This window comes from Danio rerio, chromosome 8 (assembly GCF_052040795.2).
Source record: "Danio rerio strain M-AB ecotype USA chromosome 8, GRCz13ab, whole genome shotgun sequence".
Classification (NCBI taxonomy): domain Eukaryota; kingdom Metazoa; phylum Chordata; class Actinopteri; order Cypriniformes; family Danionidae; genus Danio; species Danio rerio.
In genome coordinates this window covers 34143900-34161584 of record NC_141028.1, presented here as the reverse complement: position 1 = coordinate 34161584, position 17685 = coordinate 34143900, and the positions used below count along the sequence as shown (strand labels likewise).

The window sequence follows — 17685 nt, the reverse complement described above, 5'->3', positions numbered from 1 at the left end:
TATTATTGACTGTCATATAAAACTTTAATACAGATGTGGCTACTGAGAACGCTCAAGCAAATTAAAGTGTTCTCACACGCTACTGCAGTACTGCGCGGCACAACACAACATGGTCTTACACAAGAAATACTTGACCAGCAGATGAGTGTTTTTTTTTAACCTACTTATTTAAAAAATAATAATAATAATATTATATTTATTAGTAATTGTTTTAAACAAATATGCATAAGATATGTTTTGAGCACCAAATCAACATGTTGATTACTCTAATGTAATTCTGAGAATAAGTCTATCGATTGAAAAATTAAATATAAAAATTAAAGATTAAAATAATACACATAATAATCAACACAATTTTTATGAATCAACATTTTAGAATAAAACATTTCTAATTATAACAATTATAATGAAAAATATATTAAACAATCAATTTTTTTGATTCATTTATAACAATTTAGAATTCTGTGTGTGTACTTGCTCTCTCTATCTATATCTGTCTGTCTGTCTGTCTGTCTCTGTCCTATCTAACTATCCATTTCCATCCATCCGTCCGTCTGTTTATCTGTCTGCCTATCTGCAGTATCTATCTACAGTGTCCATTCATCTACAGTATCTATCTATATCTATATACAGTACTATCTTTTGTAAATATGCTACTATTCCTAAGAGTTTTCCCTCTGGTTTGCCGTAAATTATCATTTTAAAGAGTGTTATATTAAAATATTGCAATAAACAAATTTATTTTAAAGGGGGATTGTGCTCAGCCAGTCAGCAATCATCCTTATTCAGATGCATTTTTTTTTAACTCTTCTTCATCTCTTTGGACTTGTATGACTCGAACGGTACAGAGAAAATTATGAAAGCTGCCTCTGAAAGGATATTTAGTCGCGCCGAGAGGCTTGCATGAAACGAGGCCCAGCATATTAATTTTCACAAGCATTCAGGGTGCTCTGAATGGCATTTTCTGATCCAGCCATTACTATTCTATTTGCTGTGTTCTGACTCTCTCTGAATAAACACCTGTGGACTCGCAGCAATCCCCAAGGCGCAGAATGTTTGTTCTCTGAGGCGCAATACGTCACATATAATTTCACCCCTTAACGAAGTATAACCACTGCGATTGCAGCAATGAAACGGTACAGATTCATCTCTGCTTCAGTTATTTGGAGAGCGCGGAATAAACAGATGATGATAATAATGATGTAATGATCTCCGTACGCACAGCCAAGCCAAAAATGGGGGAGGGATATGCAGATTGGGTCTTCAGTTTCACCGAGTGTTTTCAAGCAGCTGCATTTTGAATAATGATGTTGGAGTTTGCCAGAACATTAAGACAGTTTAGAGCATCGCTGCCTGCTTGATTACAATTGGAATACATATTCATAAAGAGCGCCAAGTGATTTAGATGGTGGTAAATTCAGTGTTGATTTCAGGTGTTTTTATTGTTAGACTTTTTTTTGTAGTTAAAGAGATTCAAATGCTTTCTGCTTTTTGATCTTTCATGATGTTTGTGGTATCTGGTATCTCCTTTACTTACTTTCTAATATAGCCTCGTTAGCTGATAATGATCTTTTAATTAATTAATGCCTTTTTATTTGAAAATAGCTTTATGTTTGTTTTAATTTGATCCTATTAAAACGGGTCATATCTTGAGTCATCATGACTCATCTGTGATAGAAATGAGCTTTTTTTTCTTCTCAACCCTTCACAGTAGATTAACCATGATTATGATTAAGTAAATTGAGTCAGTTAAGTAAATTATTTAGCTGCAGTTGAACTGATCATAAAAAGTCTTTGATTAGTTCTAGTTAGCTGTGGTGAATATTGTATTTTAAAATAGAAACCACTCAATATTCACACAAATTAATCAATTCGAATAATTGCAATTAGGAAAAAAAAAGAGTAATATTGTCATGTAGGGCTCTGTTTTAACAATCTAGGTGTGAAGTCTAAAGTGCATGAAGCAAAAGCATTAAGGGCATTTTAAGGACGGAATCGTACAGTCTGTGTCCAGCGCATGGTCCAACAGGGTTGTTAAAAAAAATTCCTCCATTTGGCCCCTTTACTTCCTCTTTTCCTTATCTTTTTCTTCTTTACTTTCTTTCATAAAGTAAGGAAACAGTACACTCCTCTGAAGACATCCATTAGCCTACATATTTAATTTAATTTTGTTTGTTAAGCACAAAGATTTGTTTCAAAAGTATATATATATATATATATATATATATATATATATATATATATATATATATATATATATATATATATATATTATCTTAAGTTAGGTGGGTTTACTTAATTCTCTTTATTTTTATTTATTTTATTCACCTCTTTTTATTAGTATGGTGTAGTAGTTACTAGTAAATATGTAAAACTACGTAGTAATGCTTTGAGTTGTGTAAAAGAACATAAATGCTGAAATATAAGTACATAAATCTGTACTATAACTATGTAAAATATCATATCTTATCATATCATGGCACACAATGTTTATTCATTGTAAAGAATATATAAGCTTCAATTTGAAACGATCTAAAATATCTAAAAAGGCCTACAGTAAATCTGTCAATTCTCGTAAATGTAAAGGGTTTTATTTTATGTGTGAAAACTAAACTTTGTTCCATTGTAAAATTAAGAAAAACAAACATGATGCTTTTTTTTCCATAATTGAAGCTTAGCATAAACACGTTGTTGTTTTCAGCTTTTTTTTTGTTTGTATGTTTTGTTAATGTCCTAATTATTAGAAATTTGAATAAATCACAGACACCTATCATTTCCATCTTAGTTTTATCCAAATTCAACTTTCTTATCATGTCTGTTAAATCTTAATACTTAATAAATGTGAAAGTATTAAGGCAAATAAATAAATTAATAAATAAATAACAAAATGAATGAATGAATGAATATTTGCAGTGAAAAATTATTAATCTCTAAAAGTCTAAACAACAAACCCTTTGGGGTCTGAGGTAATTTTGGAGTCCCCAAGATGTTTTGACATCCTTTGTGCTAGAGCTGCACAATTCTGGCTAAAATGAGAATTGCAATTATTTTTTTTTGCTTAAAGTAAAGATCACAATTTTCTCACGATTCAGTAGATGTAAAATAAAGGTATGGTAAAAACAAACATATGGCAAAACATCAATATTATGTTTAGGTCCACTGGTTTCTATAAATAATTCTATTATACTGATAATTATTCTGATGTTGAATTATGTTTGAAATTGCAGTCTGTCATTGACAACATTATTAGACAGTTTTATGCTGGTAAAATCAGACATTTGTCATTATTAGAATGTATTCAACAATATAGGCTAGAGTAGTTATATTTATTTTCATGCACAACTTCGCTATGAAAGAAAACACATATCAAATGCTTGTCGTAACTCTAAAATGCGATGATCATTTAAATGATGTGCACACTTTCGGTTTCATTTTGACTGCTAAGTGCTTGTTCATACTTCGCGCGCGGCTCCCAAACAATCACTATGTGCCACAAACTGAATATTATTTACAACTGTATTACCTGTTACTTACAACATTTGCAGGTTCTGTTCACTAAAGTAGGCGCACGCGCGTCTATCATTAAGTAGGGCGCGCTCCCTCCCTCTCTGTGATTACAGCTCACGGTCAGCAGCTCACGTCACATGAGATTTCCCGGCCACGAAAACATCATTAAATGACGACAAAAATGAAATTTTTAGGTGAATTATACCTTATAAATACAGTATGTGACTCATTCAACATCATTTGGAGGTGTCCATGTCACTGAGCAACGTGTGTGAAACAATAAAAAAGACTCGTGCAGCCGCCTTTACTTCTCTCCTGAACTTGAAAATATGATTGACAGATTCGTAGAAATGCTGTATTAATATCGTCTAGGGGGTCGAATCGAGATCGCAATCTTTTTTCGATTAATTGTGCAGCTATACTTTGTGCTTATTTCAGCTACTTCTTACATAGTATTGACCAACATGTATTTTATGTAGTCAGCACATACAAAACAATATGTGCGATAAAATATTATTACAATACCATAATATGTAAGAAAGTTGGATGTACATGCTTACATTTGTTTTAGAAAAAATATTATGTGTGGTTAGTAAGTTTCAGAGAAAAAAATGTAAATAATAATAATAATAAATAAAAGTGTAGCTGAAATAAGATTAAAAAACTACGCAAAATGGGCCTGAATAAGACTTAGTCTTATTAAGTAACCAGTCTTGTAGTCTTGTAGAATATTTAATTCACAATTATGATCAAAAATTATTCTGTTCTCTCATTCAAAGAAAATATTACAATGATTCAAATTTTGTAAAGTCAGTTTTTTGGGTCCTTGGAGGGTTATTTATGATCATGTTTGATTTATAAAACTAAACGAACACTTTAATACAGAAAAATAGGATTTGATCTCTTTATGATGATTTTACATCTACCTTATTAATGTTAGTTTGGCAACATTAATTGACCTGAAGTGCTAGTTTTTGTCTCATTGTATATTACACAAGCCTTTTTTTTTTCAGGTCCAAGCCAAGCGATAAGAAATCTTTAATATGATCCGTGTTTGATAGGTCACTAGCACAGCTCTTGTACCTCTAATATTGAGTGGGTTGAGATAAGATTGCCCCCTACCCTGTATTATACTACATAAAAGTAATATTAAGGCAGAAAACTTTATTAAATATATAGCTGAGTAGATATTTACCTAGCTTCCGTGCTCGCCAGGTTTGTTTGTGTCTGACTTGCAGAATATCTTGAGGGTAACGGTAATTTGCTTTTCCGATATTCTAATATATGCTTAGCATGACACATTTAGACTTATTTAAAACTTTTTAAGACATCAGTTTTGAATGTTGAGAGATATGCAGTGCTGAGAAGTCAAATTTTATGACTAATGGAAAAAAATTAGATGAAATTTAATATGAGCCCCTCGTTTTGGATTAAGGAAACACTCAATTCCTCAGCAGCAGGGTGCAGATGGGTGATAGCGAGGCACACGTCATATCACAATCGTAATTTCATACCACCCGCCTTTCATTCCTGACCAATTTCTTGTTATTAAGTCATATCGGCTGTGCCCTTCTCCCTTAGCAGCTACAGTACCTCATCATCTTCCTCTATTTCACCAAAGCAGAGATGTGATTGCTGCTCCAGAAACGCTATCGACTGGCTCATTTCACCGAGCAATGTTTTTAAGATTTAGCACTGACCTTCCTTATCTGGCTCCTCATTCAAAGCTACATGTGAGCAGGTCCTGGAGGAGGAACAAGAATCGCCACTGGCTTCTAAGTGGACAGTCGAGGGATCTTGTGTTTTCTTAGATCTATGAGTGACTAAGGAACCAATTTGTATCAGACATTAGGGGGTTTTATTGAAGGCTTTGATGGAAAAGACCAAACACAGGGTATTTGTCCGGCTAAGATGTTATGGAAGAAAAGTATTCTGGAAGGTCAAGACCATACAATGTTTTTATTTTTATTTTTCAGGGAATAGTTTATACAGAAGTGACTATTTTGTCATCGTTTACTCACTTTTGTGTCTTGTAAATGTGGTTCATCCATAAAACTTAAAAAAAAGAGATGTTTCTAACTGCACTTTTATTAAACTTTATTTTCCAGACACTAGGTTCGTTAATGATAATAATAATAATTATAATAATACATTTTATTTATAATGCGCTTTTCTCAGACTCAAAGCACTAACAAGAGCGTCAATACACAATAAAACATGAGATACAAAAATATACAGTTAAATAAGAAAGTCTCATAAGGTTTAAGCAATTCTAAAAAGGTGAGTTTAAGAAGTTAAAACAGTCCAGCTAACTGGTGTGTCAATCACAATTACAATTTAGGTGAACGGTAGGAGAATACCCTACCTCCCATAAGGGCTTGCTGATGTCGACCAGTTTGGCATCATAGAATGTCTAATGTAAAACATCGTGATGGATGATGACATCATCTTTGTAGGCAGCGGTGAATTAATTATTTATGAATAATTAATTAATTCAAAACGAATTAATTATTTGCAGCCTACCGTTTCAACTAACTGACCCACATGGTCTTTGTTTTACCCATAACCAAATCATAAATTAATAAAGATAATTTACACACAAATTACCACCTGTCAATCACTTTTTCTGGCAGGACTCTGGCATGAATAGACAGAGTGATCTTTGTCGTTGTAATGGCGTCGACAAACTTGGAACAAACCAACAGTATCTAAGATTTTCACTAAAATTACTAAGTACAGGCATGAAAGCGAAAGATTGAAGCAGTGTACTTACGCGGTGACACGTTACCTGATAGATTTAAAACACAGAAGAGTTGTTAGATATAGACAAGATTAATTAACATCATGTTTAACAACTATAGTGAGACGCGATCCATCGGTATTTCCTTCATTAATGTCCGACGTGCACTGCTCTCTGGGGTTTTGTGCTCAAAGCACCCGCTGACTGCCTGGACCTCAGACGTGCGCATATGCTGCAGCGCATGCTGTGTGTGTGTGTGTGGTCACGTGATTTGTGTTTTCATTTGGGTTTTCCGGCAACCCAGCTGCCGGAAATAAACCATAAAATTATGGATTGTTTTTACAGTGTACTTGTTTATTTATTTCATTGTGTGTTCATACTTTTTCATGCTTGACAGATTCTGGTCAACTTTCACTGTTAAAATAAAAATTATATATATAATGTATTAAGAATTGTATCATTAAAACATGATAGAAGCCTTTAAAGGGATTTTTCCAAATTTATGGTACTACTTATGGACTACTAAATTGGGTTATTTCATACGGCATTAAAACATGACTGTTTTGAAGTACTAACATCTACACATTGTACCTTTGCTACTTAGACAAAAACAACTGGAAACACTTTATTTTGATGGTCCATTTGAGTATTAGTAAACTGCATGATTAATGTATGTTGATACTGCTGCTAAACAGACATTTATTGACTATAAGAAACTTTGCAAGTACATGTCAACTTACTTAATCTCTAACCCAAACTAACAGTCTTACTTTATAATCTAATCTAATGAGAATTAGTTAGCATGTGGATGCAATGTAACTTTAATTCAACAAACGGACCATCAAGACAGAGTGTGACAATACACAATTAAAATCATGTGGTCATGAGATAATTAAGCTCATCACAAACAACTTATACTGAAAGAGAGATGCATAATAATGTAGAGAAAGAAGGCGTTCAGTGTCATTCATACAACCACTAAACATCATCATATTAACACACATAACCCAGACTACAGTAATTCAGTTATCTTTTTTTTTTGCAGAATGTATGATTATTTGCCAAATGTATATTAAGGAAAATTACTGTTACATTCATCTGAACTTCACTTCCAGGGAAAAAAGTCATACAGTATGCATTTAAAATGATGTAATGAGGTACTTAATTATAGCAAAATTTTAATTTGCCTCAACCATTCCATATTCAGACATATGACTTAAAGACATGTGAAATGGAGAGAGCGCCCTTCATAAAGTGCTTTTACTATGTCACAGGAAGCATAAAGAACAGCTGTAGTAGGGGTTTAATCTAATGAATATCCTCCCATTTATCGGCAGTAACTGGTTCAGATAATATGTGCGGTCTAATGTTCAGCACCCCGGGAGTGTAGTTGAGATTTTAACAGTCAGTCAGACCGAGAATTTCTCTTAAGATTGTGATTGTTCCCTTGCAGAAAGGGTTTGTGAGTGCAAGCTATTTCCAGGCTAAAAGGTTTTTTTCACACTGAAAATCTCAATACCCACGGGTAGAGATGTCGAAAGTACCAGTTCTTTTCTACCAAGTCAATGCTAAAACCTAAAATAAAAAAGTAACAATAGCAGTGTTTCTAAAGTTTAGCTAGTTAAGTAGCAACTCTGTACCCACGCAATGTCAGACTGACAGATGAGTGCTTTAGAATGCTCACATGTGAATTTACCTGCATACAGAGGAAGGACTTGTTCAAAATAGCAGTTTTTGTGTGAAGATTAACCACATAATGTTGTTTAATTGACTTTATGCATGGAATGTTCATAAGAACTTTGCACTCTATTAGAAAACCGTAGTGAAAGTCCCTCTCTTGTTGGTGGAGTGTGTTTTTTTAATAAAGAATATTAGATTTTTACTGTGTACTTAAATATAAAAGGTGCCATAGAATGCACTAAAACAATATTCTCAAGCAGAGTCACTGCAGAACTCACAGCAGAATTAAATGTGCACCTCAACTATCCTCTTTTAACCAAAACGTCAGGAGCTCCATAGGTACAATATACAGTACATGGCCGACTGTTATAGCCAAACCTTTGGCCACTCATGTCAATGCCAACCGTTGATTTCAATGATGCCAGCAGAAAATTCTTGGACCGTGGACATTTTATTTTTATGATGCGCTGTTTAGTTTAAGAAGCGCTCTCGCTCAGCACAGTGAAGATTTTTTTTATATCGTTATAACGTTTTAGTCGTTCGATATGCAGTAACACGCAGTCAAATATTTACAAATATATACACTTTTGCTGCTCATAAACAATCATAAAGTCCTCGTGCTGCAGATATTAGAAGGTTTCCTAAAGGTGCAGCTGTCATGCAGTGAGGGGTTTGCATCTTTAATAAACTACAATAGCTTATATTCATTGAACAGTAAGAATGATTAAATAATTCAATATCAAATAGTCCCTTAAAAGTCACGTCTTCGGTTTCAGACTCAGGCATGCTTTACACTAACATTACAAGTGTACTGTACCAAAGCCCAAGTAAACCGCGATCTGGCACACCTCTTCCAACTGGGCCAGGGCCGGCCAACTGAACCGCGCCTGAACCCGATTCAGAGCCCTCGCACTTTTGAAACGATCCGGGAAACAGGCCTTCACTATTTTTCCCACATCCTAGAGAGTTACGGTGTGAAGAGACCCTAAAGAAGTGTACCACCCAAACGGTTGCATGCCCAGAGGGATGCACATGGGATCCGTGATAGTTTGGGCTGCAATGTTAAAGCATTCCCTAGGCCTTAGTCTATATGGCCGCCCTACTGCCAAGGACTACTGAACTATTCTGGACGACCATGTGCAACGAATCATTCAAACATTGAAGTCTGAAGGTTGTGCTGTGTATCAGGCGGATAATGCACCAATACCCACAGCAAGACTGGTGAAAGAGTGGTTTTATGAACATGAACGTGAAGTTGAACATCTCCCATGGTCTGCACAGTTATCAGATCATGAATATTATTGAGCCACTTTTGGCTAATTTAGAGATGAGAGGAATGTTTTCCTCCACCAGCACCATGTAGTTTTTCACTTTTAACTATTTATTGAATTATTTAAAAAGAAAAGTTAACAATGGCAGTAAATACTGTAGTGCTGCAGAGTAAAAAAAAAAAAGCATCTTCACCAAAATACTACGAACAAAAAGCATTATGGGTAATCAGTTACAATTCACAAAACTCAAATTTACATTTTATGCACCTTGTGTAAAGTAAGTGACATGAGAATGTTGCTGTGAAGGAGAGGTACCGTAGATTAAATGTTATAACAGCTTTAATCACAAGATTCATTCCTTCTCTTTGCAAGTAAATTTCATCAGTCATTAAAAAACACAAATAGAGACAAAATATCACTGTGCGTCATGAATGATGTGGAATGCGTGATGCATTTGCTGTGAAACCAGCTCTTTTTTATTTCACGTCTTTGTGTATTTTGTGACGTTGCTCAGTAGTGCACATGAGCAAACCCTGTGTTGCAGAGATTGCTCATGGAAGGTTACACTTTATTTTTTATTTAACATAACTTCTTAAGAGGGGTGACATGGTGGCTCAGTGGTTAGCACTGTTGCCTCACAGCAAGAAGGTCACTGGTTCAAGTCCCTGCTGGGCCAGTTGGCATTTCTGTGTGAAGTCCCCTTGTTTGCAGGGTTTCCTCCGGGTGCTCCAGTTTTCCCCACAGACCAAAGACATATGCAGTATAGGTGAATTGAATACGGTAAATTTGCTGTAATGTGTGAATGAGTGTGCACAGTATGGGTGTTTCCCAGCCCTGGGTTGCTGCTGGAAGGGCATCCACTGTGTAAAACATGGTAGATAAGTTGGTAGTTCATTAAGCTATGACAATTCCCGATGAACAAAAGGACTAAGCCTAAGGAAAATGTATGAATGAATAGCTTTTAAGAAAACTACAATTTAAAGAGTATTCTCAACCTGCCTGAGTGGTCTTACCCACCACAGCTGAAATCTACCTACATTTGATGGATTGGAGGATGTTAATGTCAAGCCCAGTTGATAGTGCCATTCTACATCAATTTAAACGTAGCAACGAAGAAGTTAGTCCCTTTATACACCTATCCTACAAATGCACTCAATAATGTTCACAATTTTTATATGATTTTCAGGTCAATTTGACCTACAAGATAAAACTTTGACTTATATTTTTGTGCTAATACTAGTGTTGTTCAATAAAATGGGAAAAGTTGCTTGACCTTACTTGAAGGCAGCTACTTGTTTGTAGTACTTTTTAGCTAAGAACAAAGAGTTCAGATGAAAAAAAACTCTAAATACCATCTAAATTGTTCTTCTTACAGTATATAAGTATTTTTATCAAGCTCCTGGGTGAAGGTTTAGCAATTTCACATTCATGACAAAGAATACATTCTTTTCGTGGTCTTCAAATTGACATAACTCAACATAAACTAAGGATGCTCCTTTTCTATGGAAATATCAGATGACACTTTGAGGTTTTTCCATCTGAACTCTTCGGATGTATTAAATGCATATTGTCAGTGCCAAAACTGTTATTGAGTATTGTGAAATATTTCTCCTGTTAGTTTTGACTGCTAAAATTGCCAGCGTGAAGATATGGGAAGGCGCGTGAAGACCCCCTAAAACATTTCTTTGTCACAGTGGTGTCAGTACGGTGAATGATGGAGTGTTGTGTTCTTTCTCTGAATAACATTTTCCACTGCAATCATTTTTCAGCGTGATCCAGGACAAGTTCTGCGGGATCATTAACATCAGCGTGGAGGCACTGCACGATGTAATGACGGAAGACCCTGAGACAGCCACCTTCAAAGAGTAAGTTTGACTCTGTTTTTGATGACACTTCTCCACAGAAGCGTTTTGTCTGCCTAATGACCTGGAAAATGCTGGACAAGGGCATGCGGTGTCATGGCAGGGTTTGTCTTGAAACAAATGGACAGTAATAGTAGAAGTGATTGTGACCTGTGTCACAATGTTTGCTGCTGTTTCTGATTTTGTTCTGATTTATGTCATAGACAGGCTGTGTGTTTGCAATCCTGAATGATTTGTTTGCTGTGTGTATATATAGTTGAGGTCAGAATTATTAGCCCCAATTATTTTTCCCCTATTTATGTTTAACGGAGAGAAGATTTTTTTTCAACAATTTCTAGACCTAATTGTTTTAATAACTCATATCTAATAACTAATTTATTTTATCTTTGCCATGAAGACAGTACATAAAATTTTACAAATTATTTTTCAAGATACTAGTAGTCAGCTTAAATGGCAATTTAAAGGATTACTAGGTTAATAAGGTTAACTAGGCAGGTTAGGGTAATTAGGCAAGTTATTGTATAACCATGATTTGTTCTGTAGACCATCTAACAAATAGTTTAAAAGGGCTAGTAATTTTGACCTTAAAATGGTTTTAAAAAAGTAAAAACTGCTTTTATTCTAGCCAAAAAAAAACACATAAGACTTTCTCCAGAAGAAAAAAATATTATCAGACATACTGTGAAAATTTTCCTGGTCTGTTTAACATAATTTCCGAAATATTTCAAAGACAAAAAGAAATTGAAAGGAGGGCTAACTTCTGACTTCAACTGTATATACTGTATATCATTAAGGATTACAGAATACATGTCTCAATTCAATTCAATAATTGCTTTATTTGCATAAGTAAAATTTACATTAAAAAGAACATACATATTTATAAAAAAAAATCATATATAACATATATAAAAAGTAGTTGTAGTAAATAAATAAATAAAATAAAATAATAATAATAATAATAAGTCAAACTGTACATTTAACAATCAGCGTATATGGATAAAACTGTAATATAAATAGTAATAATCAGTTTATTTACATTAATTCTTTTCTAATAACGTAGATGTGCGTGTCTCTCTCTCTCTCTCAATTCAATTAAATTCAATAATTGCTTTATTGGCATTACATTTGTATTGCCAAAGCATTTCTAAAGCTTACATTTAAAATAACATACATATATATTTAAAAACATAGTAAACACAGTAAATAAATAATTTAAAAATAAAATGAATATTAATAGTAATAAAATCAGAAATACAAATAAAAGAATAATAAATCAAAATAAACTACATTAAACAATTAATATGTTTGCATAAAACTAAAAATTAATAATAATAATCAGCAAATTTACAAGTATTCAATTTTAATAATCTAGATATGTATGTATTTTGTATGTATGTATGTATGTGTGTGTGTGTGTGTGTGTGTGTATGTGTGCATGCGTGCGTGTGTGTGTGCGTGTGAGAGCACTTTGTAACGACATTGTGTGTGACTAATCGTTGCAGAAAGGCTAAAATGACCTCCATAACGAATACATCAAATACTCATTGGTAAAGTTCTTACTGTAGTATTTCTCACAAACATTACGTGAGATCTGCTTCCTTCATGTCTGTCACTGTGCTGTTTAGCTGATGCAGCCGAGGCAGAGATTGAGGCACACTCTGACAGGCACATGGGAATGGGTAACAAAAACAGCTACATTTGTGTTCAGAGCAGAAAATTCTGAAAGGTATAATAAATAATCTGTTGGGTGTTTTGAGCTGAAACTTTACAAACACATTCTGGAGACACAAAAGACTTATCTTAAATCTTAAAAAAGAGGGAAAACTAGGTGCCCTTAATTGCATTACTGGATCTCTATTTAAATTTTATAGTCTCTCTCTATTTGTTAGTTTTCCTTATCCCACCTAAAAAACATTTTATGAAGCATGTGATGCAGCAGATCAGTATACAGTATGTTTTTTTTTTTTTTTAAGTCATGAAATGTGAATGATGCTGCAAGGCAGCCAATATTTCATGACTTCAGGATGTTTCTGTACCCTTATGTTCACCTCTTGAGGCACTTTATCATTTCCAGGCAGGATGGATACACAACCTGCCTCATGCATACCTCAGTGGGGTGTCAAAAGAGGATTCATAAATAGAGTGAGAGATTATACAGCTGCCGAAGGAATGCCACAGTTTAGAAATGAAGTGTAACATGAATGTAATTTCTCTACTTTGTGCTCACTCCTTTTACACACTGTGTCTGTCTGGCTGCCTGTCTTGTAGCTGCATGCTGATGAGCCACTTTGAAGAGCCCAAGCTGACAGATGACGAGGAACCCCCAACAGAACAGGACAAGAGGAGGAAGCTGGTGAGTGTTTCACACCGGCTCTCAGGTCACAGATGTTACACGCATGCCTATTGATGGAAAATGTCACCAAGCGGCTGCTATTGATGAGAGATGGAAGGTGCTGATGAAGTCTATTATGGCTGATTGGCCAAATACAAATCGATGTATTACTTTTTCAGTTGACAAGTAGAGGTGGAAGATATAGTAGTGATGCATGCTTTACCCTGGCCGATCCGTTTTTTACTTGTAAATTGGCTAAATCAATTCCAGTAGCCAGAATATTATGGGTATGAGAGCACAATGTTTTGTGATTTAATTTTAGAGGCAACAGTTGTACTATGTGCACTAATCGTGATGCTCACAAAGGAACAACATAAATAATAGTGGGTATTTGGGGATTTAAAATAAACTGTATTTTTAAACATTTAAAGTGAAAAACAAAATAGGTCACACATGCTAGTAATGTATTTACTAACATGAACAAATGAGGAACAATACTTGTACAACATTTATTAATCATAGTTCAACATTTACTAATGCATTATTAACAGAATTCATGCTTGGTGGTATAGTTGATGAGTTAACATGAACTAACAGTAAACAACTGTATTTTCATTAAGAAGTCCCTATAATGGGTTTTTGAAAAGTGCAGTGTGTAACACAGCTCTAACTGAGTGAAAACATCCAGCTGAGGTTTAAATCTGAAAGTGCTTCTAGTTTAAAACTGAATTTTTTTAAAGTCGAATCAGAGTCAATTGAATGATTCGTCTCTTGTTCGGATCTTTTGCCTGAACTCATCAACGTTGATTTGAGACGGTGTCAGATCCATGTCATCATGTCATGTCATTTTCATCCGCTTATGCGGGGCTGGGTTGCAGGGGCAGCAGTCTTAGGAGAGAACCCCAGACTTCCCTCTCCCCCAAACATATCCTTCTGCTTCTATCGGCGTGATCCTGAGGGGTTCCCAGGCCAGCTGAGAGACATAGTCCCTCCAGCATGTCCTGGGTCTTCCCCAAGGCCTCCTCCCGGTGGGACATGCCTGGAACACCCCCCTAGGTAGGCGTCCTCAAGGCATCCGAAACAGATGCCTGAGCCACCTCAGCTGACTTCTTTCGATGTGGAGGAGCAGTGGCTCTACCCCGAGCTCCTTCTGGGTGACAGAGCTCCTCACTCTGTATTTAAGGGTGCGCCCTGCCCCCCTGCAAACTCATTTGAGCCGCTTGTATTCGAGATCTTGTAGCTCACGACCATAGGTGCCAGATCCAGTAAAACTCAAATGCGCCTTTCCCTTCAGACACTAGCGGAGTGTGAGGGATCATGAGATCACAATACTAAAATAATAAACATGCAGGCATCTCTTTAAACAGGTCTCTAATCACTCTCCTTTAATCTAAAGATTTATAATAAATGTCCAAAACGACAGAATGTTCAAATCACACTTTACTGTGGTCAGGTTTTACTGTCAGGTAAAATTCTAGCTATTAACAAACGATGAACTATTACCTTTAGCTCAATAAGGAAGAATTAAAGTTGTACTGTAGGTAGGTTTAGGCATTGGATTGGATTAGGGATAAGGGAAAGATCATGCAGAATATGTACCTTGTAAGTCCAAATAAACAGCCAATATATTACCAATAGACAGGTTATAGGTAGGCCTACAGGCAATCTGCGCACACAGAATTCCCCAAATTTTCCCATCATTAATTCTGTTTATTTGCTTGAGTAAATGTGTGCAAATCTATATTTAATCAGTTTTTAAATTAATTACAGTAATATTATTGACTATTATGAAAATGTTTATCTGATTTATGCACAATGCAGTTTGTAAAGTAATATTTTCTGTCTTTTAGTAGATATATTATATGAGAGACTTGCTGTTTTTACCAAATAAAGTGTATCTAATTGGATTTGCATTTTTAACATCAATTAAAAGTTAAATATAAATAATTTTTTTATTTCACATATTAAGGTTTTAGTTATGGTATTCCCAAAATAATTCCGCTGAAATCCGCACATTTTTACCAAAATTCTCAGCAGAAATAGCAAAACACATCTGCAGATTCCGTCTAGCCTTAGTTATAGGTCACTACTTTAAGAAATAATGAGAATACTTAAAGGGACAGTTCACTCCTAAATGAATGAATTCTCTCATCATTTACTTTTCCTTCACCTGCTTTAAACCATTGAGTTTCTTCTCATAAATATAAAAGAAGATATTTTGATAAAAAGATAGAAACCTGTAATCTTTGACGTTCATAGTGTTTGTTTTTCCTACCATGGAAGTGAATGGTTACAGGTTTTCAGCTTTCTTTAACACCTCTTTTGTGTTCAACAGAAATAAACTCAGAGTTTATATAATCACTTAAGGGTGAGTAAATAGTGAGTACATTGTAATTTTTGAATGCTGGTTACCCACATTTCTGTATGTACTGTAGTTCTGTGGTTATTGTAAACAAACATACATTATTTTTTTATTTTTTGGTGCATGATATAGGGCCAGTTTCAATGAACAGTAGCTAACAAAACAATCTATACTTATATATTTGCAGTTAATTAGTTAATGTTATCAATTCATCGCAGTCTCCATTAGCAGTAGCAATGAGCAAAACATGTTACAAGGACTGCATAGTGTGTGTCAAACTGTGTGGTCTATTGTTTTTTTGTTTTCCTGCTTTTTCATGGGATCCATGTCACCCGTGGTGTTTAGATAAAAACAATAGCAAGAAAACAAAATGCCATTGCAGAGCTTTGCAGAGGATTTTCCTTTCCTAATTTTATTTTTGTGTAACACCCACATCGAGCATGTTTCAGCTGAGTGGAGCTTCTGATAGAAAACCTGCCAACAACAACAGCTTCTGCACAACAGCTGAAAATGATCAAATTTACTGTGTGAAGTGCAGCAGTTCAAAAGCCTGTTCGAGCGGCTTTAAGTGAGTCATTTCTCTTAATTGTCTGTATGATAAAACAGCCTTGGTGCTGTTTGATAGTTGCTGGCAGCAGCTGGTTTGAAATGAAGCACATTTTTGAGCTTGTGAGAAGCAGCCCTTACTCTGTGGTCTTTTATGACATTGTTTCTTTGTTCGAGAATGTCGTGGGATGAACGCCAGCACCAGAGTACTCGAAAATGACAACTGTGACTTTTTATTTAATCAAACATTTTGCAAACATGGATGAGGGGCCACTCATCTTTTATTTTGTTTGATTGGATATAGACATTGCAATGATACCTTTACTTTGTGTACTATTGTTTGTTTAAATACTTTCAGTTATTTAGCTTAGGTTAGGTTACTTTGAGTCCACATTCATAACACAATGCCACACAAAATCTCAATCGTGATGGGCATAAAGGGCATAAAACATAGACTTTGAAAACAGTTTCTTGAAAAGAAAAGTCTTAAATAGTCAAGACCCCATCAACCCCCCAAAATAAATAAAAAAAATTAAGTTAATGAAACGATATATAAAATAAAAACTGGAAGACCCAGAAACACACTTAAGTTTATGCCTTGTTCAACTGTCTAATGGCTGTTGGTATGAAACTATTTTTGTATTGATTAGTTCTAAAGCTTTACACTAAAAGCCAGCGACCAGAAGAAAGGAAACTCCCAAGGGCATATCATACACCCGGTGAAATAAGGCACAAGGCATGTATGGTACGATTTGTTGCTACTATCAGACCAGCGCAACTCTTATTTTCACATTTTGCATCTTGTTGTTTAAATATCAAATCCATTTGCACCACTTTGTGGACTCATGGGTGTTCCGGTATATAAAGGAAGTGTGTTAACTGAAACAGACCGTGCCATTGACCAACTAAAAGCTGGTCTAAAGTCCAGCGCAGAGTGTGTTAGTTATGCGCCTATGAGTGTCCAAGCTTATACATCGCTTATTGCACACATATACAGCAATACACAAAAATCTTTACATAAAAAAATAAAGTATTAAATTGTCATTAAAAATTTTTTTTCTTCACAAATATGACTTTTTCAGTTTAGTCATGACAGTTTGCATTTGTGTAATGTTATTATTGATAGCAGTGCTATGTAATAGATGCATATTTATATTTGTTTTAATAAAAGTAAGTTTACATTTGTTCACCTGTCAGGTTTTAGACCATATGGAGCATTGGAATCAGACGTGTGTTTGGATATAACTCAGTGTTTTGACCACACTTCATTATTATTGTTTATTTATTCGTTTGCTGTAAATTAGAAATGAATTTAGAAATAGTTTTAAAACATCTTTGTGCTTGACAAACGAAATTAAATATATAGGCTAATGGATGTCTTCAAC

General features: G+C 34.8%; 1 protein-coding gene across 2 annotated transcripts in view; it reads left to right on the top strand.

The window, feature by feature from the left end:
• Positions 1–17685, top strand: part of ipo11 (importin 11) — a 325228-nt gene that overhangs the window by 269556 nt on the left and 37987 nt on the right. For both annotated transcript variants that reach the window (XM_087263109.2, NM_001159661.1), the window contains 2 exon segments: positions 10968–11063; positions 13329–13413. In XM_087263109.2, coding sequence (XP_087119235.1) covers positions 10968–11063; positions 13329–13413 — 181 coding nt within the window.